The sequence below is a fragment of the Gobio gobio genome (assembly GCF_949357685.1).
Source record: "Gobio gobio genome assembly, chromosome: 8".
NCBI lineage: Eukaryota > Metazoa > Chordata > Actinopteri > Cypriniformes > Gobionidae > Gobio > Gobio gobio.
Genome location: NC_137114.1, coordinates 21,436,008 through 21,458,708, shown reverse-complemented (window position 1 = coordinate 21,458,708; position 22,701 = coordinate 21,436,008). Strand labels below are relative to the sequence as shown.

The following is a 22,701-nucleotide window of genomic DNA, read 5'->3' as shown; positions in this document are numbered from 1 at the left end:
ATAAACATTATTTGTAGCGCGCCTCCCATCCAATAATCGCAATAAACTTTTTGTGCTTTGTTACTTTTGATATGAAACAAAGTCTCAGCTTTCAAATGCTGTCAGTTTTACTACAAAATTCAAACAATAAATATTCAAGCAGCATGTGAACTGACGGACTGTTCCCATTTACTTCTTTACAGCGCAAAATAAATGAATGACTAATGAATGAACATCAGAAGATATGTTGATAATAACATACTGAAATGAATCTCATGTAATCTCTCAATCAGTCTTTCTACCGCAGAAAGATGTCATTTAAACAGCTTGTACACAAACCTGTCCCAGAGCATTATGTATAGGTGAGGGTGGTGGTGCTTGATTTCCAGACCGTCCTCCTCGTGTCAAACTTTGATCCTCTTCCTGCCACCTGCTTTTTACACTCGGCTCCTCCGGTTTGCAATTGACCCCTTCATAACCCCTAGAATTTCTAACCCTCATTGGAATGCTGCCTCGCTCGCCGCCTTGTCTAGAAATGCAAGAAAATAATTAGCAAATGTTTAATATTAAACATTAATATTACAATTACTTGTCATGTTATGCCTGGTTTGGACACAGTATGTTTAGGACAATTATGTAAAACATCTAAAGTACCGTTCAGATTTTTTGTTTCGGCTTGAAGTTGCAAATTTCTTCTCACGTCTCTCGTTTTCAGTCTGTCTTTTGACTGCTGTGACGCTCTTCTCCTGAAGGGCCGGCCACCGGTCCTCTGTGCTATCAGATGTCTGTGGAGATGGAGAAGAGGACCTCTGCCTTCTGCCGTGCTTTTCTGTGTTTTTTGGGATGCTGACTTGTGTTCTGATTTGCTTGTGAGGCTGTGATTGGGCAGATGAGGTTTCAAGATTCTTTTTGACAGTCTTCCTGGAGCGCTGAGGAAGGGGTTTGGGTGGGATATCGAGGTCTGGTTGCTCCTGGGTGACATCAGGCTGGAGTCTGGAGATGCTGGGGCTTGAAATGGGGAGAGCAGACTCAGGGACGGGAGGTTCGAGGCTAGCGAAGGTGACCGGAGTGAATGAGAGATTTGCTCTCTGATGAGGCGTGCTGTTTAAAGTGCTATGTTGTACCTTCCGAGAGCAAACACAGAAAAAAATGTATTCATTAAAGATTTCGGATCTGCATAAAGTAAATGTCAAAATCTAAAACTGGTGGGTCACAGGCTCTATTAACAAAGTTAAATGCAATTTATCCAATGCAACTAACCATATATAATCATACATTTATGACAGCAAAATAAGTAAATCAACCTTAAAACAATTCCCATGTTTTATTGTTGACGTCAAGGCAGTGAATCAAATGAAATGTTATTATGGAACAAATTTATCTGGATGTAATTTAAATAAATAAATATATATATATATATATATATATATTTTTTTTAAAAATACGAATTACATAATTTAAAAAAAAAAAAAACAGTTAATACTTTTATTCAGCATTATTCAAAAATATATATAAAAAAAACATTTTTTAACGGTTATTATATTAATTATATTATATTTATTATATGAAACTGCAATATAAAGAACTGCAAAAAACTAAAATATTCTTAAACATTTCACTTTTGGGTACATATTAATAAATAAAAAAAAGTAACCCTGATGTGCCTTAATGCATTGATTCACCTTGTTTGTTACTACAGTGTGTGATAGAGGTATATGAAGAACGGAATTGTGGGAAGGGGCCTCCTGACCCCATCGTCTGGCCTGTTCCATCTTCCTTCTTAGACGCCACTGAAACAGGATGTCATCTTCACGACGGACACCTGACCCCTCAGAACCAACTGCTGGTGGAAAAGACACTGACCCCTCACACAAGCTGGGCTCTAAAACCACTTTAAGAGACAGAAACCAACAAACAAAAATATATAATGCACTTTTATTACTCTAATATAAATACCAAGCAGGCCAAAATGGCAATTATACCCTTTTCGGATTGTTTTTAGTTACATGAGCGCGTTTACAAAACCACTTCTTTTTTTTCTTTTTTTTACAACATTTGTGGTAAGAGGTGTCGGAGCATTACAATCTGATAAGGATATGTTTTGAAATCGGCAACACGAAGATGTTCTGAAAAGGATACATAGCGAGCGGCATGTTACATGACATACACTAAATGTGTTGATGTTCAGGTTTTACACCTGTTACTTACTGTTGGTTGAGCCCATTAAGGTGGACACGACTGGTCTTCGGACCGGCTCATCAGTGCTCACGGGGGAGGAGAAATCAGAGCAGCCCAGACCCTCAGAGCTGATAGGCACAGAACCACTGCTGAGAGAGTGCTCGCTGAAAACACATGGATTAAATGTCATCTAAACTAGTCAAAGCTAATGAAATCACAAGGTGGAATATGCAGTTGCAGTCATAATGCAACAACCAAATTACGCTTTTATGTTCATGACATTGATATCATAGGTGTTGATATCATAGGTGTTGTCGCACCTTTTTTAGGAAACTTGCAAGTACAATACATTACTAACCAAATGATAAACAAGCTAAACAAGGTGCTTACACTGACACATACACAACAAATGCCCCTTAAAACATTTTAAAGGGATAGTACACCCAAAAATGGAGATTCTGTCATCATTTACTCACCCTCAAGTTGTTCCAAACCTGTATGAGTTTCTTTGTTCTGCTGAACACAAAAGAAGATATTTTGAAGAATGTTTGTAACCAAGCAGAGAGAGCAACCATTGACTACCATAGTAGGGGAAAAAATACTATGGTAGTCAATAGTTGCTCTATCTGCTTGGTTACAAACATTCTTCAAAATATCTTTTATAGGTTTGGAACAACTTGAGGGTGAGTAAATTACAGAATTTTCATTTTTGGGTGAACTATTCCTTTAACATGCTCATTACTCAATCCTTGTTCTCTGCGTGATGGTACGCTTGATGAATTCATTCATTCATTCACAAAAGTTATTCATGTCTCGTGAAGTGAAACACACGGACTGCAAATACATTTACCAACCAAGCAAAAACATATTCTTTCCATGAGTGTTGTCACGAGTCGCTCTCTCTCTAATACTCCTGATGATTTTGGAGTCAATTACGTAAAATGCAATTTATCATTGTGCAAAGAAACAGGAAGCACAAGCTTTTGAGTCAGGTTGTTATGTTGGAATGCTAAATATAATGGTAGAATTGTGTGTATTATGACCCGCCCGGGACCCAAAGTAACCAATAAGAGAAGTTCCGAATTTCAAATGATTTTTCGATTTGATAAAGTTAATGGAGAATATCTCATGTTTTTCCATGGGTGCTTGGTCATTCATGGGATTGGACCATATGACTTATTCTTTGATGAATAGAGAGCTCAAAAGAATAGCATTAACCCTCTATGGCATGGATTTACATTTTTTGGGGAAAAAAAATATTTCACCCCATTTTTTGGGAGCTTGGGGGTCTCTGATAATACATCCATCATAAAATGTGTCGCCCCCCCACCCCTGAACCAGATATTGGATATATTTGCATTAGATAAAGTTTTATTTTGACAAACATCAAACAATAATAAAAAAAAAACTACTACCACTAAATACAACTAAAACCTCATGTATTATATTCATACACCAATCAGGCATAACATTATGACAGGTGAAGTGAATAACACTGATTATTTCTTCATCACCTGTTAGTGGGTGAGATATATAAGGCAGCAAGTGAACATTTTGTCCTCAGATTTGATGTGTTAGAAGCAGGAAAATGGGCAAGCGTAAGGACTTGAGTGAGTTTGACAAGGGCCAAATTGTGATGGCGAGACGACTGGGTCAGAGCATCTCCAAAACTGCAGCTCTTGTGGGGCGTTTCTGGTCTGCAGTGGTCAGTGTCTATCAAAAGTGCTCCAAGGAAGGAACAGTGGTGAACTGGCGACAGGGTCATGGGCGGCCAAGGCTCATTGAGAGCCGTCAGGGTGCCCATGCTGACCCCTGTCCACCGCCGAAAGCACCAACCTGCATGTGAGCATCAGAACTGGACCACGGAGCAATGGAAGAATGTGGCCTGGTCTGATGAATCACGTGTTCTTTAATATCACATGGATGGCCGGGTGCGTGTGCGTCGCTTACCTGGGGATCACATGGCACCAGGATGCACTATGGGAAGATGTCCAAGTCGGCGGAGGCAGTGTGATGCTTTGGGCAATGTTCTTCTGGGAAACCTTGGGTCCTGCCATCCATGTGGATGTTACTTTGACACGTACCACCTACCTAAGCATTGTTGCAGACCAAGTACACCCTTTCATGGAGACAGTATTCCCTGGTGGCTGTTCGCCTCTTTCACACTTCCACAAAGAAAAAATGGTTCAGGAATGGTTTGAGGACCACAACGAGTTTGAGGTGTTGAATTGGTCTCCAAATCCCCCAGATCTCAATCCAATCAAGCATCTGTGGGATGTGCTGAACAAACAAGTCTGATCCATGGAGGCCCCACCTCACAATTTACAGGACTTAGGATATGCTGCTAACCTCTTGGTGCCAGATACCACAGCACACCTTCTAGTGGAGTCTATGCCTCAATGGGTCAGGGCTGTTTTGGCAGCAAAAGTGGGGACCAACACAATATTAGGGATGTTATAATGTTTAGATAATGTTATGCCTGATCGGTGTTAATAATAATAATAATAATACAATATAAATGACACAATGCACATTCTTTGAGTTTTCTGAACTTGTAAAAACAAACTTCCCAGGTAAACTTGAAAGCACCATATGGTCCTAACACTATGATACTACCTGAACAAAAGTGGTCTAACTGCACAGTGTTGCCCTGAGGCAACAAACAACAAAATTGTTTTAGTATATAAATAAAAACTAATTCAATCTTTAAACAATCAAACATACTTCTTTACATACTGATGCACATGCATATATTTTTTTATATAAAGTTATTTCAATTTAAACATGTTAAAAAGTGATATTTATCTAACCAATTGATGACACAGTGTCCCATGTAACTTTGCTTCATAAAAGAACTGCTCCACCCCCCAAACAAAAAGTCACACCCACTTCAGCCCCTCATTTCATTGAACAGACATGTCAGGTGATATTATATTATATATGCACACTTTTTATTAAAAAAAGTTAAAGGGGCGGTATGAGGTCCAAAAGGGTAGTTTGTTGCCTGAGGGCAACACCATGCCATAGAGGGTTAATTTGAAATAGACATTTTTTGTAACATTATAAAAGTCAGTCACTTTTTTCTACATAGGCTAGCTGTTTTACAGCTTAACTGAACTAATTTCATATTTGATGATCTTTACAGTTTAATACAGTTATTAAACAGAACTAAATAAACACTGAACTGAAAGCGCTATATAAATATAAAGCGCTATATAAATGACAAATGATTTGCTCTTATCATCCGATCATGGCTGTATCTCTCTATTAGTGTTACTCGATCTTAGCGCTGCATTTGATACTATCGACCACAACATTCTTTTGAATAGACTCGAAAATTATGTAGGTATTAGTGGAATTGCATTATCATGGTTTAAATCATACCTATGCGACCGTTATCAGTTTGTAGTAGTAAATGAAGATATGTCACACCGATCGCAAGTTCAGTATGGAGTACCGCAAGGCTCAGTGCTAGGACCGCTACTCTTCACCCTGTACATGCTACCACTGGGAGATATCATTAGGAAGCATGGCGTTAGTTTTCATTGTTATGCTGACGATACTCAGCTCTATATTTCTTCACGCCCTAAAGAAACTTACCAATTCACAAGATTAACGGAATGCATAGCTGATATAAAACATTGGATGACTGGTAATTTCCTGCAACTCAATTAAAAAAAAACTGAATTTTTAATTATTGGACAAAAAAGCTCCACAAGTAGTAACCTAGAATACTGTCTAACACTTGATGGCTGTTCTGTCAAGTCCTCGTCGTCAGTGAGGAACCTGGGTGTGCTCTTTGATACCAATCTTTCGTTTGAAAGCCACGTTTCTAGCATCTGTAAAACTGCTTTCTACCATCTTAAAAATATATCTAAATTACGGCACATGCTCTCAATGCAAAATGCTGAACAGTTAGTTCATGCGTTCATGACCTCAAGGTTAGATTATTGTAATGCTCTACTGGGTGGTTGCCCTGCTCGCTTAATAAATAAACTCCAGCTGGTCCAAAACGCAGCAGCTCGAGTTCTTACTAGAACCAGGAAGTATGACCATATTAGCCCAGTTCTGTCAACACTGCACTGGCTGCCTATTAAACATCGCATAAATTTTAAAATCTTACTTATTACTTACAAAGCACTAAATGGTTTAGCTCCCCAATACTTGAGCGAGCTCTTAACATATTATACTCCATCACGTCTACTGCGGTCTCAAAATTCTGGCCAGTTGATCATACCGAGAATATCCAAATCAACTGCAGGCGGTCGATCGTTTTCCTATTTAGCACCTAAACTCTGGAACAGTCTTCCTAACATTGTTCGGGAAGCAGACACACTCTGTCAGTTTAAATCTAGACTAAAAACACATCTCTTTACTGTGGCATACACATAAAACACTTTTTCAATGAAATGATTGTTAGGCTGCATTAACTAGGTCAGCCGGAACCGAGAACACTTCCCATAACACCTGATGTACTCGTTACATCATCAGAAGAATGGCATCTACGCTAATGTTAGTCTCTCTGTTTTATCCCGAGGTTTACTGCAGTCAGCTGGATCCGGGCCGTATCCAGATCAGATGGTGGACCTGCGCCCAGAGAAGACCAACACAGGACCCCGAAGTGTCTGGGAGACCGTGATTAGACTCCCCCTGAAACTGCCTCATCGACACGGCATCTCAATAAACCCGTCTCCTGCGTGTTGCCTCCGATCATTCGAATATTGCACTTTAATAATTATTTAATCAACATCATCCTCAATAAACCCGTCTCCAGCATGTTGCCCCCGGTCCCTCGAATATTCTGATCTATTATGACCTCCGAGCTGTAAAACTGCCAGAATAATAATAATAATACGCTGTTTGTTAATTGGCCAGAGGAGAACTGGCACCCCGACTGAGCCTGGTTTCTCCCAAGGTTTATTTTTCTCCATTAGGTCACCTAATGGGGTTTTGGTTTCCTTGCCACTGTTGCCTCTGGCTTGGCGTGCTCAGTTGGGGACACTAAATTTTTCAACTAAACATCGAAATACATCTAAATAATAAACAAAATTAACCATTTAAACTAAATTACTGATCAAATTATTGATCTAAAGCCCACACTGTCACTGTATGATACTTGAAATTTTTCCAGAATGGCTATACAGCTGAATAAAATTATGCTGCATTATTTTCCTGTTTAACACTGTAAAGCTGCTTTGAAACAATCTACATTGTTAAAAGCGCTATATAAATAAAGTTGACTATAAATAAAGGTGACTTGACTTTTGATCAATTGAATGCATGCTTGCCGAATAAAAGTAATACATGGACTCACTTGATTGTGAAACTCCTGTATTGACTTTCACACTTGAACATTGAGTCCTGGCACTCAGGCAGGAAACTGAACATGTTGGTGGTTATTTATCACTTGTGAAATGATATTTCCCCCCCTTGAGTGAGTGTGTGTTCACAGTATGTGCGGTGAGGGTCTCACCTCCTCTGCAGTAAACGGTTGGCCCGCTCCTGTAGCTGCAGTATCTCTGGTTCTTCTTGGTCACAGTGAGATGATTCAGATAATGACTGGTAGAAATTTTGTGGTGGAGATTACAGGAAGTTAAAATTACATTTAAAAATATATTAAAATAGAAAATACTTAATATTGTAATAATATTTTGCAATATTATGTTTTTTATATATACAGACACTACCACTCCAAATTTGAAAATGTAAATCAGATAATTAAGAAATTTGTGGTGGAGATCCATGACATTATCAACAACTCTAATACTGTCACCAGTAAAAACAGTCACTTGTATACAATGCTTTACAACACTGACAGTTAAGGACAGGACTGGGATAGTTTCCATCAGGCATGTAAATCATGCTGAGGACAAGACCACGAGTGACGGCTTGCAACTCAAAACAGGGAATGTGTGCCAAGGGTTGCACAACAACTCTCTGTTGTGGGGAATTTATAAATACATAACATTTGATGCTCAACAGACACGCTTTATAGCAGGTGGTTTGATTATGTCCGAGTGAGTTCTTCTTCCTTTAATGCTGAGGCATTCTAGAGCCGTTTCCATAAGTGCAACATGGAAGTTAAACAGTGAGGATTTCGTGTCAGAAACATGTGTCAAAATGAAAAATATCGGGCTTTTCTCTATAGTCCTCATCTCTATCGAGCAACAACACTAACGACTGTGCCCGCATGAGAGAGATAGAAAGTGACGGAGATGTGTCAATGAATGAACAGCCAAGTAAGTTACTGTAAAAGGGCAGAAAGGCAGTGTCGATTTCATGCACACAACGTGGATAAACATGACAGCTGTGTGGACACAAACTAATCTTACGAATCTTAACGTAGGCTAGGGCTACTGAATCTGATATGGATTCGTATCCTCAATATCTTTTCATCTGTGCTGTTTTCTGTTACTGTCTGAACTTCACATTATTTGTAGCGCAGCCATCCATAATCGCAGTAAGATTTGTACTTAATTGTCACCTTTTAATGTGTTTGTTAATTTTATCACGAAATACAAGCAATAAATGTCGTTTTGGTGGTCTTTAATGTGGCCTGACAGATCGCTCAGCATTTCGACCATGGAAAGAGCTTGTATATCATATCATGTAACGTCAAATTAACCTTAGAAAAGACATGCAATGCTCATAAACTCGTTAGTCAGCTAGAAAAACAGCTATAGAAAAACGCATTTTGCTAAATATATGCAGTGCATATCACTATATCATGCACTATATGCAGTAATCCTTATATTTTTACTTAACCTGTTGTCTACATGAGAAGGAATGGAAGGAGCTAAACATTTAATTAAACATCGCCCATATAATTGCATGTGAAGAGCTACCTTTCACCAAATTTATCTAACTATTTTCTGCCTTTTGCCAAACTATTCTCATTGGCCAAGTGATGCTGACATTATTACGGTGTGTGACACTGGTTCAGATTCTGTGTAAAGTATGATTCTTTGTGACTGTATGGAAAAGCAATTCAGTTCCTTCTTTAAGCGAATCTTAGTTCCTAGGACATCCACAAGATGGATGAAAATACTGATGCTGTAAAAGGAGGGCAGACGTGACAACACATGACAAATTTAAACCCATTTTTTTTATTGGCACTTAAAATTATTTGGCGCCTATTATTTTCCCTTATATGAGCCAATGGCTCCTTAATTGATTTTTTTTTTGTCTGGAGCCCTGTATATATTTAAATATATACAGTACCTGTCAAAAGTTTGGAAACTTTTTTTTTTTTTTTTTATGTTTTTAAAGATGTCTCTAATGCTCAACAAGGATGCATGTATTTAATAAAAATACAGTAAAAATAGAAATATTGTGAAATATCATTACAATTTTTGTATATAATTGTTTTCTATTTTAATAAATGTGTTATTTATAATACAAAGCATCAGCTTTGATCACAAGAATAAATTAGATTTTAAAACATATATTCAAATAGAAAACTGTTTAATTTGCAATAATATTTCACAATAGTGCTATTTTTATATTTTTGATTAAATAAATGTAACTTTGGTGAGCATAAGACTGCTTTCAACTTTTTAAATTTTTTTTCAATACACACACACACACACACACACACACACACACACACACACACACACACACACACACACACACACACACACACACACACAGTTCAAATGTTTGGGATCTGCAAGATTTTTTAATGTCTCTTAAAGTTTCTTATGCTCACCAAGGATGTATTTATTTAATCAAAAATAAAGTAAAAACAGTAATATTGTGAAATATCATTACAATTAAAATAACGGTTTAAAAGAACAGCATTTCTTTGAAATAGAAATCTTTTGGAACATTATAAATGTCTTTACTTCAACCTTTGATCAATTTAATGCATCCTTTCTGAATAAAAGTATTGATTTCTTTAAAAAAAAAATCTCACTGACCCCAAGCTTTATACATATACTCCTGCTCTAAAGTCTAAATAAAGAACCCTCATGGAGGGAGATTTTCCAGTTGCCACCACTAGATGGCAAAAATCATCCACCACACTGCATTACAACATCTGGCAACATGAGAAAATATATCTAGTGTTCTCATTTACTTCATAAACACAATTCAACTGCATGTATAAGACCTACATACATAAATATAACCTTCTTTATATATATAACTATGAACTGTAAAATGTTTGGCATTCTCTTTAACATACGGGCAAAAGTTCTTCAGCTCTTTTAGGCAAATCAGTTGTTCAAATTGATGCAAAACCTACCAGAATACTGAGGTCAAGCATGTGTCCAGCTGGAGACAGTGTGGTTTCATCATGCAGTGGCTTTGAGATTGGGCTCTGGGAGCTGGCAGGGCCATCATTCATGAGGTCATGTAGATCTAAACACAGGACATACACACACGAGAAAGACTAAGTACAAAGGAAAAGTGACAAACTAAAAATGACAGATGTACCATTCGAAGAAGAACAGGCCTGTATTAAGTAATGGAGTCTGCAGACCTCTGATATGTTTCTCTGATGTTTGCGTTGGTGTTGAAGTGGACGGAGGGGATGTGGACATCCACCAAAACGGCTGATCATCTGTTCCCTCAGTTGCCTGAAGCTGTCTTTCCTCTCGACTCTGTGGCTTCCCGAAACGGAAGCGATCAATGTACCTTGAAGGATTTAATTGCAAGAAGGATGTCACATAACGAACAGTGTGTGAAATTACCATATTTTTAACAACAAAGTCCTGTTCCAGATGTAAAAAAACTCAATAGAGAAACGTTTTTTTATTATTATTATTATTAATAATAATAATAATAATAATAATAATAATAATAATAATAATAATAATAATAATGTTTAAACAGACCTACCATGACCAAGATTTAAAAAATTCTATGTTTTTAAAAGAAGTCTCTTATGCTCACCAAGGCTGCATTTGTTTGATCAAAAATACACTAAAATCAGTAATAATATTAAATATTACTACAATTTAAATTGAGCTGTTTTCTACTTTTATATATTTTAAAATGTAATTTATTCCTGTGATGTTAAAGCTGAATGTTCAGCATCATTACTCGAGTCTTCAGTGTCACATGATCCTTCAGAAATCATTCTAATATACTGATTTGATGCTTAAGAAATATTTCTTACTATAATCAATGTTGAAAACAGTTGTGCTGCTTTTGAGTGGAAAGGTGATAATTTTTTTCATGATTCTGTGATTTGAAAGTTAAAAAGAACAGCGTTTGTAACATTATAAATGTCTTTAATGTCACTTTCAAGTGTAATGTATCCTTGCAGAATAAAATCATTTCCTTAAAAAACATTTTTTACTGACCCCAAACTTTTGAACTGGTGTTTATATTTGAAAATCTGGCGATACATATATAGCATTTTATATCCAATCACTTAAAGTCACTAGTATTTTTGCGTCATGGGATGAGTAGTTCAGATCAGCCTCATAAAAGAATAAATACAGTTTTGTTTTGATTTTCAAATATTATTTTTGCTTCAAATCAAAGGTTTATAATCAGAAGTAATATTGCCAATAAAGATTTCTCTTACTTTGCAAGAACTGAGGGTTCCCTTGACCCAGTTGTCACAACCATGTTTCTCATGGCTAGCTTCTGAGCTTCAGAGCAAGGAGAAGCGTTAGTGTTGTCTGTGGAGCAACTCGGGTCAGAAGAAGGCCAAGACTCTGAGAAGCTCAGCTGGCGTTCCGTAGCCGAAGGAGGGCAGAGCAGGACACTACGTGATCTTTCATGGAAAACCTGGTCTTCTGTTCTCAAAGGTGATGTCTGAGTAGCAGGATCTGGATGACTGGGTGGCTCAGCAAACCGGACAGGACTCAAGGCCTGCAATATGCAATGCAAAAAAGACAACATCACCATGTGCTTTAGTAAATTAAGGCCATGTTTCTCTAATCTCGGCACTTTCAGATACCAGTTATCATAGCATTGTGATACCAATCATTTGTTAAAGTCACCGTTTTTTTAATGGAAAATTTGTACACTTCCCATAACACCTGATGTACTCGTTACATCATCAGAAGAATTGCATCTACGCTAATGTTAGTCTCTCTGTTTATCCCGAAGTTTACTGCAGTCAGCCGGATCCAGGCCGTATCCAGATCAGATGGTGGACCTGCGCCCAGACAAGACCAACACATCTCTGAAATGTCTGCAGAGACTGTGTCAATTAGACTCCCCACTGTAAATTATTTTGATCTAATGTGACTTCTGACCTGTAATGTTGCCAGAATCATAATCATATACTGTTTGTCCGTTGGCCAGAGGAGAACTGGCACCCCGACTGAGCCTGGTTTCTCCCAAGGTTTTTTTTCTCTCCATTCTGTCACCTGATGGAGTTTTGGTTCCTTGCCACCGTCGCCTCTGTCGCCTTTGGCTCGCTCAGTTGGGGACACTAAATACTAAATATTCAACTATATTACTGATCTGCCCGCATCGACACTATATAATTATTATTGAAATGAGCTGATGACATCACTGTTTTCTCCAGAGCGGCTGTCCAGCTGAAGCAAATTATGTTGCATTATTTTCCTGTTTAACACTGTGAAGCTGCTTTGAAACAATTGTCATTGTAAAAAGCGCTATGTATAAATAAAAGTGACTTGACTTGACTATATAAATACATGTGACCTCATAATCTTTAATCCAAACAACTTTCCCTCCCTTATGCACAACATCTTTTCCCTGATGATGCGTTTACTGCCATGAGGGCGGGACAATCTGTAACTCACATGAGATCGACCAATAGCAAACCACAACCATTCAACCTATAGAGTAGTGACATCACTTTTGTAGGCCAAAACGTGGAAGTGAGTTCGCACTTTAGCACTTCTGGTTCCCTAGTCACGAAGTCAATGTTTTTTTTCAATGGGGTTTTGGTTAAATGGCTGAAATAAGGTCTGTGGTGAACACAAGCTCAAGACACTTTCACGTAGTTTATAGTGCGTACTGCCTACTACTGGAAAAACAGTATGTGAACCACAATTCACTATGCAATGGTAAACGTTTCAAGCAGTAATCCTCTTCCATACTGTCATTTTTGTCCCATAAAAGGAATTTTGTTTAACATTCAAAATGCACATGTGTAGTGTACATTTATACAGATAGTAGAGTATGCTACTCCAAACACATGTCTGCCAATTGTAATCTACAACCACCGAAACTGTATCCAATGCAAATCAGGAAAGCGTCACAAAATACACACATAGACATAAAAACTAAGTTTAATGTAAAGTCACTTCTCTCACCAGCCTTTTTTGTTGCTTTGGGATTTTTCTGGATCTAGATGGGCTGTAGTGGCTCCTGGACAAAGGAGGATTTGGAGGAAATGGATTCTGTCTTGTGAAAACAGCTCCACCGCTAAGAATAGTGAGAAAGTGTTTTACATCAATCTGTTATATAATCCAGTTTATAATCTGATACTCTGATAGCATTTAACATCCAACTCACCTTGATCTCATAGTTTTCATGCAAACCTGCTCTGCTCAATAAAAACAAGGGGCGCAAGTGGAGTTTCATCATACTGTAGGATCCATGAATTTCTACATAAAGACACAATTTAGTGAAACTACATTATGATCCGTTGTTATGAGCCTGAACCTATCCTAACCGTCGCGTGAGTACGTTACTAGGGGATTAAACGGCCATTTAGCTCAGTATCTATTAAGGAACACGCGATTTAAAATCTTAAAAACAATACCTATCATAAATAATCACAATACCATTGCATATTTGTTGTATAGTTTGATATTTCTCAAGTGTCTCCACTTACTTTTCGAATTGCGTGAACGTGTTGTATCCTGGGATATGCAGTCCGAAAACTGTTGTTTACATTGTTGTCGAAGACAGCTGACCAACCAACCACATTTAGTATTTTGTGATCGACAGCAATTTGAACCAATAAGAGCGATGAACCTTCATCCGCTGCAACCAATGACGAGCCGGGAATCTCATTGCGCGCGGAAGAGGAAAGTCGGATTGTGACAAGCGGCTCGTCGTCAGTCTCTCAGCCAAGGATTAAAAGGTGAATAACGTGTTGTTTTGTGTTTATAAAGTATTTCTACGAACGACGTTATATTATTTACAGTATTAGTTTTTTAAAGGCATTTGTGAAGTCGGTGAAGAGTTCTAGCTAACGTTAGCTAACGACAGCTGTTTATATCATTGTAACGTTAGCTGATTAGCAAAAAGAGTATTTTTTTCCTTGTATATCATGAGTTCTGTGACTTCCCCTTTTCAAACTTTTCATTTGATTTACTGAAACTATGAAACTATATATATATATATATATATATATATATATATATATATATATATATATATATATATATATATATATATATATACACACACACACACACACACACACACACACACACACACACACACACACACACACACACACACACACACATATACATATAAATTGTAAATGGAAAAAAAGAGAAGGGATAGTAATTAACTAGGGCTTGGGGCATGCCAAAAGTTCAAATGTGCAAGTGCCCTATATATATATATATATATATATATATATATATATATATATATATATATATATATATATATATATATATATATATATATATATATATACACACGTTATACAGTCAAGCCCAAAATTATTCATACCCTTGGTAAATATGACCAAAGAAGGCTGTGAAAATAAATCTGTGTTGTTAATCCTTTTGATCTTTTGTTTTAAAAAATTATGAAATTCTAAACTTTCATTGGAGAATAAGAATTTTAAATGGGGGAAAAATCTTATTATGAAATAAATGTTTTTCTCTTATACACATTGCTCACAATTAATCATACCCTTTTATTAAATACTTTTTGAAACCTCTTTTTCCCAAGATAACAGTCTTCTTCTATAACGCCTGATGAGTTTGGAGAACACCTGACAAGAGATCAGAGATCATTCCTTCAAACAGAATCTCTTCAGATTCCCAGATCCATGTTGGTGCTTCTTCTCTTCATTTTACCCCACACATCTTCTATAGTGTTAAGGTCATGGACTGGGAAACTTGGTTTTGTACTCAGTGACACATTTTTGTGTTGATTTTGATGTTTGTTTTGGATCACTGTCCTGTTGGAAGATCCAACCTTGGCCCATTATAAGATTTCTTGAGTGTTGTAAGATCATGAGTGTTTGCTGACAAAAAGCTGTTTTGTTTTTCTTTTTTTCATCTGACCACAGAACGTTTGAAAAGTAACTGACACTACTAGAACTTCAGACGGGACATGGTTCTGTGGTCAGATGAGAGAAAAAAAAAAAGCTTTTTGTCAGCAAACACTCATGATGGGCTAGGTCAGGGGTAGGCAAGTTCGGTCCTAGAGAGCCGCTGTCCTGCAGAGTTTGACTCCAACCCTGAAAAACCCTCACCTGCCTGTAGCTTTAGTAATCCTGAAGACACTGATGAGCTGGTTCAGGTGTGTTTAATTAGGGTTGGAGCTAAACTCTGCAGGACAGCGGCTCTCTAGGACTGAACTTGCCTACCCCTGGGCTAGGTGCACACAGGGATGAAAAGTACCCCATGTGTAAAATGAAATACTCAGCTGTATCTTTAATGTTGTGGGGCTATCTTTCTTCTAGAGATCCTGGACATTTTGTTCAGATACATGGATTCTAGCAAATACCAACAGATACAAAATTAAAACCTGACTGTCTCAGCTACAAATCTTATAATAGGCCAAGGTTGGATCTTCCAACAGGACAGTGATCCAAAACAAACATCAAAATCAACACAAAAATGTGTCACTGAGTACAAAACCAAGTTTCTGCCATGGCCATCCCAGTCCCTGACCTTAACACTATAGACGATGAGTAAAAGGGTATGATTAATTGTGAGCAATGTGTATTAGACAAAAACATTTATTTCATAATGAGATGAGAAAATTCTCATTCTCCAATGAAAGGTTAAAATTTTATAAATTTTTAAAACAAAAGATCAAACGGATTAACAACGCAGATTTATTTTCACAGCCTTCTTTGGTCATATTTACCAAGGGTATGAATAATTTCGGGCTTGAATGTATATATGTATAATATATATGGCACTTGCACATTTTCATTTTCAAGCTTTCCATTGATGTATGGTTGGTTAGGAGAGGACAATATTTGTCCGAGATACTCGGGGAAATACATGAAGAGATGCATGAAAATCTGGAATCTGAGGGTGTACAAAAATCTAAATATTGAGAAAATTGCCTTTATAGTTGTCCAAATTAAGTCCTTAGCAATGCATATTACTAATTATAATTACATTCTATATATTTATAGATTTAAAATATCTTCAATGAAACATGATCTTTACTTAATATCCTGATGATTTTTGGCATAAAATAAAAATAAAATAATAATATAAAGATAATTTTGACCCATACAATGTATTGTTGGCTATTGCCACAAATATCCCGCTGCAACTTATGTTTTGTGGTTCAGGGACACACACACACACACACACACACACACACACACACACACACACACACAAACACACAATTGCACTAAACAGTGGGAGTATTGCACTTACAGGCATCTGCCTGGGGGGGGAGGTATTTAACTGTTCAAAAGGGAAATGGCCTGTGGGTAGAAACTGTTCCTGTGCCCTGATGAGAAAATGTCAATATCTATTGCAGCCCATCCATTTAATTTTATATTTCTTTCTGTGTAATTTCACTTAACCAATTTAATTTATATTAGCCATTAGTAAGTACCAAATAACTAAATCCTCATCTGAATGATATTACAGGTAAAGAATCCCTGTTGTGTGAGGATCAGTCTGAAGGCACAATGCTTCACTCTAAAATCAAGACTGAAAAAACAGGTGAGGTAGCAAACAAGAGCTTCTTGTTCCATTTTTGTTTAACTACGTAGAGTGTCCCTGAAAAAAAGTGATTTTATGTGGTAAAATGGTTCTTTTACAGATGCCGGGGCTCGAAACCGCCTTGATGCAGTATTGCAAGGTCTGGTTGAGAGGAGTGACAGTGAGAGGTTAGTGCATTAATGTGCCTTGAGCATTGAAAGCTTCAGACTGTAACACTGCAAATGGACCTCAGGCAATTAAAGCTCATTAGTGATGAGTCCACTTCTTGTCAGTTAACCAGAATGTGAGGTAACATATACTTAATAGCATACTCACCCAATGTACTCCCACAGAAATCTGTTGTCCTTTTGGTGTTATTTCACATTAGTGATTGCATTGTGTTTGAGCTATGGAACAGCTGCAAAGTTTGTTCTGACTGTGCTGAAACTGCGCTTTCTTTAAAAGTGCCTGTGTTTTAACCACTAACCAGGTACAACATCATAATATTGTACTCTAAAATTATTTATCTGTTACGTGCTGCAAGATGAAAAATACAGCCAATCAGAACATGATTAATGTATGATCTACAGTATTAGTGACTAGTGCCTAGACTTTAATATTCAAAGTGTTTATGCGTCATTCATCACAGTGTTTGACTTAAACATATTGTTGCAAAATGTAAACTCTTATTATTGCACAATTTTATATAAAATTGTATATAAGTATATCCAACTTTACCTGCATACATACTGTATCCTCGTGTAAAGCGATACACAGATGAGCCAAAACATTATGATGTACCTGCCTAATATGCCGTCGGTTCGCCGCTGACCTGCCGAGGCATGGACTCTACAAGACAGCTGAAGGTGTTCTGTGGTATCTGGCACCAAGACGTCAGCAGCAGATCCTTCAAGTCCTGTAGGTTGAGAGGTGGAGCTGGCATGGATCGAACACATCCCACAGATGCTCAGTTGGATTTAGATCTGAGGAATCTGGAGGCCAGGGCAACACCTTGAACTCTTCATCATGTTCCTCAAACCATTCCTGAACAACGTGTGTCAGGGTGCATTATCCTGCTGAGAGAGGCCACTTCCACCAGGGAACATCTTTGTCATGAAGGGGTGTGTGTACCTGGAATGCAATAATGTTCAAATAGCTGGCACGTGACAAATTTATGTCCGCATAAATGGCCGGAACCAGGGTTTCCCAGCAGAACATTCCCTCCACTGGCTCGTTGTCCCATGTGCATCATTTCCCCAGGTAACCGGTGCGCACATACACAGCTGTCCACGTGATGTAAAAGAAAACAGGACTCATCGGTCCAGGTGACCTTGTTCCACTGCTTCGAGGTCTAGTTCCGTGGCTCGCGTACCCATTGTAGGCGCTTTCGATGGTGGACGGGTCATATAATAGGCACTCTGATTAGTCTCCAGCTAACCCCATACGCAGCAGTTGTGACACATTCCTTCCATAACCACCAGTCGCCTTGCCATAACAATTTGCCACTTGTCAAAGTCGCTCAGATTTTTATTCCTGCCCGTTTCTCCTGCATCCAACACGTTGATTACAAGAACTGATTTTTTGTGTGCTATCTAATCTACCCAGAACTTTATATGTGGCCTTGTTGGGAGATGATTAATGATATTCGCTTCACCTATGTCTGGTCATAATGTTTTGGCTCATCAGTGTATGCTATAGAGTAAATCTCAGCTTGATTGTTTAAATAATCGCAAAATGTAAACATCTAGCTTTAATCTGCCAAATGTGACTGGAAATGATTAGGGAGTCTGGATTCTCTTAAGATAATGACCATTTATGGTTTTGTTTCCAATGAGCTTGTATCCATATCCATATGAAAATACTTAGTGTACTATTGATTAATTTCTTTGTTACAATCCATTTATATTTCAGCTGTCTTAATAATTACCACCCTGATGGTCTGAGGTCATTTACTGCTATAAATATATTTCCGGTAATACTCTATTAGCATGTTTTCCTTCTTTCTTTTTTTTTCTTTTTTTTTTAAGGAAAATCACATTAGTGATCATTAACACTAATGCATTAATTTGTTTCCTGAGAACCTTGCAAAGTATTTGGTTAAGTAATTCAAGAATAGGAAATTGTGTCTTGAGTAAATGTTGGTCAGTAAATGGCTTTCAGAATTTAAGGAGCAGTTGTTTTCGGGAAATTGGCATCTGTATAATCCTGTGCTTTTTCCTTCCTTTTCCTGCACAGAGAGCAGAATGAAGAGGATTCTGGGAAAATGGTGGCAGACTCTTTGAGCAAGTATGCACATACAGAATGTTTATGCTACTGCTATAAACACAGTCTTCTCCTGACTAGAAATGTGTAAATGGTTAAGATTAATGTAACAATTATATGTAATGCACAATTTTTTTGTCTTTCCTTTCTCTTTTGCAGGGATTTATCACCTTCTTCTGCAGGGAAAAGGCAAGGAAAATCTTCTGATTAAAAAATATTTAAAATTATTTAAAAAGTTAACCACTTGTTTAAAAAGCGCCACCGCCGATAGTTGGTCCATTACCACCGCGGTGGTAAAAAAAACTGCCACCGTCACAGCCCTACCTCTTTTTAAAGTGAAAAAATGGTAGTTGCGTAGCTGTCAATGGAGGGACCAAATCTCTCAGATATAATTTAAATATATTCATTTGTGAATATATTTGTGTTCTGAAGATGAAAGAAAGTCTTACGGGTTTGGAATGACGTGACAGTGAGTAATTGATGACAGTTTTTAATTTCTGGTTCAACTAACCCTTTCATTTTATATTGCAAATATATCAATCACCTTATGTCGCCTAGCCTTCCTAGCTGCGTGTGAACCTCTGAAAGCTCTTCAGCATTTGAGAGTGCTTTGTAAATATTTACAATAGTAATACTTACACTGCAGCAAATATCCATTCCTAAATGGTTGGGAGATTTTCCTGTAAGGGCTCTTTTTTCCTTTCACAGACCATCGTCACGATTCCCACAACACAGAAGAAAGAAGCGTAAAGAGATGGATGATGGTCTGGCAGAAACCAACCAGCACAAACAAAGTAATTGCTAGATCACAAAAGCCTCTTCGCTTTGTCTACTGCTCTCATTTGGTAAATTAACACCCAGCAACCGCCAAACTAGGGTATTTTGTTTTCACATTGGCAAGTCATTTTGCCTTATCTGCTAGCTGTTGTGGCAGGCAGCTGCTCACTTATCTTTTTTAAATTGTGCATGAATATTTAAAGTCAAAATAACCAAGTAAGGGAAAGACCAAATGGTGGTTTATAGAATTCAGGTAAATTTGAAATGAATGACAAATGTATATTGGTAGTTTTGTATCTTACAGATAAATAACATGTTTTATCATTTCTGAGAAGCGCTGTTGGGTTTTCATATCAGGGAACATTTTGTGGTTGTTTTAGAGACTTTTTATCTTCCTCTCATAAGACCCATTTCCTGTTTTCTTATGTGCTCCACATCTCATCTTCTCCATCAGATGCATATATTATCAAGTTATTTGACCGCAGTGTGGACTTGGCTCAATTCAGCACCACAACGCCACTGTATCCCATTTGTCGTGCGTGGATGAGAAACAACCCCTCTATGCGAGAAAGCACTGCGCCCAGCCCCCCTCACAGCTCCGGAGAGGACGAGGTCACACCCTTCAGTCACTTCGCAATGATTTTGAATACTCATCCTGTTTAGATCATTGAACTACTCAAAATAACACCGTTGTATTTCAGGCTATAATTGCACTTGGAAGTTAAATACAAGCTAAACTCTGTCTCGCATTGCTATTTGCAAACAAAATCATGCTTACAGTAATGTAATTACAGTGGAATTCATGAAATGTGAAGTTTATATTTTTGTTAGCACACTTGCATAAATGATGTACTAAAAATGTTTGTAAATCAAGTTAAGGTTGGGTTAGGTTTTTTTGCGGAATGAACATTTGTTTATATTATCCTGGCAATGAAGTTCACACGGTCCAAGAAACAGGGAATCTCCAAAAATGCATTTCCGAGACCTAAAACAGTCATTACAATTTCTCCAGTCAAGATACATTTTTTTTAGTTAAACACAGTATTTCTTTGACTATAAATTACTCTGAGAGTGATCTCTCAAAAGTTTTTATTTTTATTTTATAACCGTATCTTTGTAAATCATGTCGGACAGCTTGAGTGGCATTGAACTTAAAACACTTGGTTCACCTCATTCTTCTGTAATAGAAGTTTGTCCTTGAGGCAATAGAATTAAAAACACATGTCTTGGCCCACTGCTGCATAATATCGTTTTAATTGTAAAGTTCAAAGCTTTTGCATGTTTTTGTTAATAATGCTGCAACATCTGACTTCACTTTCCATTCTGAATTCAGTTACCCAGTGGAGAGATAAATTAATCTTTTTTACATTGAATTTCTATGGCTTCCTTTCACCACTTGGCTTTTGTCCTTGGCTTCACTTCCTTGAAAAAGGGAGTAATTTATGCCACAACAGGCATCATAATGGAGGGAAACTGTTCTTTGTTTCTTGTTCTTTCAGATGACTGACATGCTGAATGGCAAAGGACAGAACGTGTACAGGCTTCCTCCACCTGTTTCCTGTCCAGTAGGTTCAGCTGGTGAACCTGTTAATGTCAGAATTCCACCTGTAGAGAAACCTGCAGAGAGCCAGGTGGGCTAAGACAACTGTTGTGCCGTACATAGTGTTCAGGAAATGCTTATCATTCTCTGAAGATCTGCATTTAAGCAATCCTTTTGACAGGAACTACTAAAATACAGAAGATAAAGTTACCTTCACACTTCTGCTTAACCCTTCAGCAATCTTTGTTAGAAATGTGATAAATAAACCTGTTTTCTTGTTCTTGTCAATGTGTTTTTTGAACATGCACACATGAAAACCTATTCTTGTAGACCCCAAAAACAAAATCAAGACTTTGTAAAAGTCTTACCCCCAGTTTCACAGACAAGGCTTAAGCTAGTCCCAGACTAAAATGCATATTTGAGCCGTTTTAACTGAAAGCAACTTTGCACTGACAAATCTTAAAATATTTCAGTGCCATTGTTTTATCTCAAGATGCACACCAGTAATGTTTATTGCTAAGGCATGTTTATAAATGTTACTTAAATGTCCTAATTGAACAAAGATCTAAGCCTGGCTTAGTCTAAGTCCTGTCTGTGAAACCAGGCCTTAAAGTTTGCAATACTCTAATGTTGCTTATTTGTGTGCTTCATGTGGCCATATCCATTGGGTATTTGAAGGTCTTTTTCTTTTTCAGTCCGCAGACACTGCAGCAGGCACATCACCTCTTATCTTCAGTCACATCAAACGCTGGAAGAAAATTAGACAGAAGTATAACTTCTCATTAATTCATTTCCACTCTTTTACGGGGGATGAGAGGGTATTCATGCATAAATCATGCATATGTTCTTTATCATTTGTTTCATGTGTGTTTTAGGTGGAAGGAGGCCTCCAGCAAGAACCAGCTGAGATACAGCGAGAGCATAAAAATCCTGAAGGAAATGTATGAACGCTAGTTCACACGCATTCCAGTGCATCTGAAGAAAAATTTGTTAAAAAATGAAACGAAATGTCCATGATAGTGAAATAGTTGTAACTAAAATGTTGAATTGCGAGCTGAACTAAATTTAGCGAGTAAATTATTTTGTAATCTTTTTTTTTCCGTTGAAATAAAAAACAAATCCACATTGATTTCTAATAAATCTACAGTACTGAAAGTG

General features: G+C 37.5%; 2 protein-coding genes across 3 annotated transcripts in view; one reads left to right on the top strand and one right to left on the bottom strand.

The window, feature by feature from the left end:
* Positions 1-13,984, bottom strand: part of proser3 (proline and serine rich 3) — a 20,043-nt gene extending 6,059 nt beyond the window's left edge. Inside the window, exons 1-11 of one of the 2 annotated variants that reach the window (XM_079823649.1) lie at positions 13,931-13,984; positions 13,609-13,700; positions 13,407-13,518; positions 11,696-11,985; positions 10,643-10,797; positions 10,406-10,521; positions 7,631-7,716; positions 2,188-2,321; positions 1,662-1,870; positions 634-1,103; positions 319-508 (exon numbers count right to left, since the gene is read on the bottom strand). In XM_079823649.1, coding sequence (XP_079679775.1) covers positions 319-508; positions 634-1,103; positions 1,662-1,870; positions 2,188-2,321; positions 7,631-7,716; positions 10,406-10,521; positions 10,643-10,797; positions 11,696-11,985; positions 13,407-13,518; positions 13,609-13,628 — 1,782 coding nt within the window. In that variant the 5' untranslated portion in view covers positions 13,629-13,700; positions 13,931-13,984. The remainder of the gene's footprint in view (positions 1-318; positions 509-633; positions 1,104-1,661; positions 1,871-2,187; positions 2,322-7,630; positions 7,717-10,405; positions 10,522-10,642; positions 10,798-11,695; positions 11,986-13,406; positions 13,519-13,608; positions 13,701-13,930) is intronic. The other variant, XM_079823650.1, reaches the window with a different exon arrangement.
* Positions 13,418-22,701, top strand: lin37 (lin-37 DREAM MuvB core complex component). The gene is made up of 11 exons (XM_079823674.1): positions 13,418-13,527; positions 14,047-14,182; positions 16,911-16,985; positions 17,086-17,152; positions 19,200-19,250; positions 19,386-19,415; positions 19,935-20,020; positions 20,458-20,615; positions 21,503-21,634; positions 22,239-22,312; positions 22,419-22,701. The coding sequence occupies exons 3-11, from the start codon at positions 16,952-16,954 to the stop codon at positions 22,495-22,497; spliced, it is 711 nt and encodes a 236-aa protein (XP_079679800.1). The 5' UTR covers positions 13,418-13,527; positions 14,047-14,182; positions 16,911-16,951; the 3' UTR covers positions 22,498-22,701.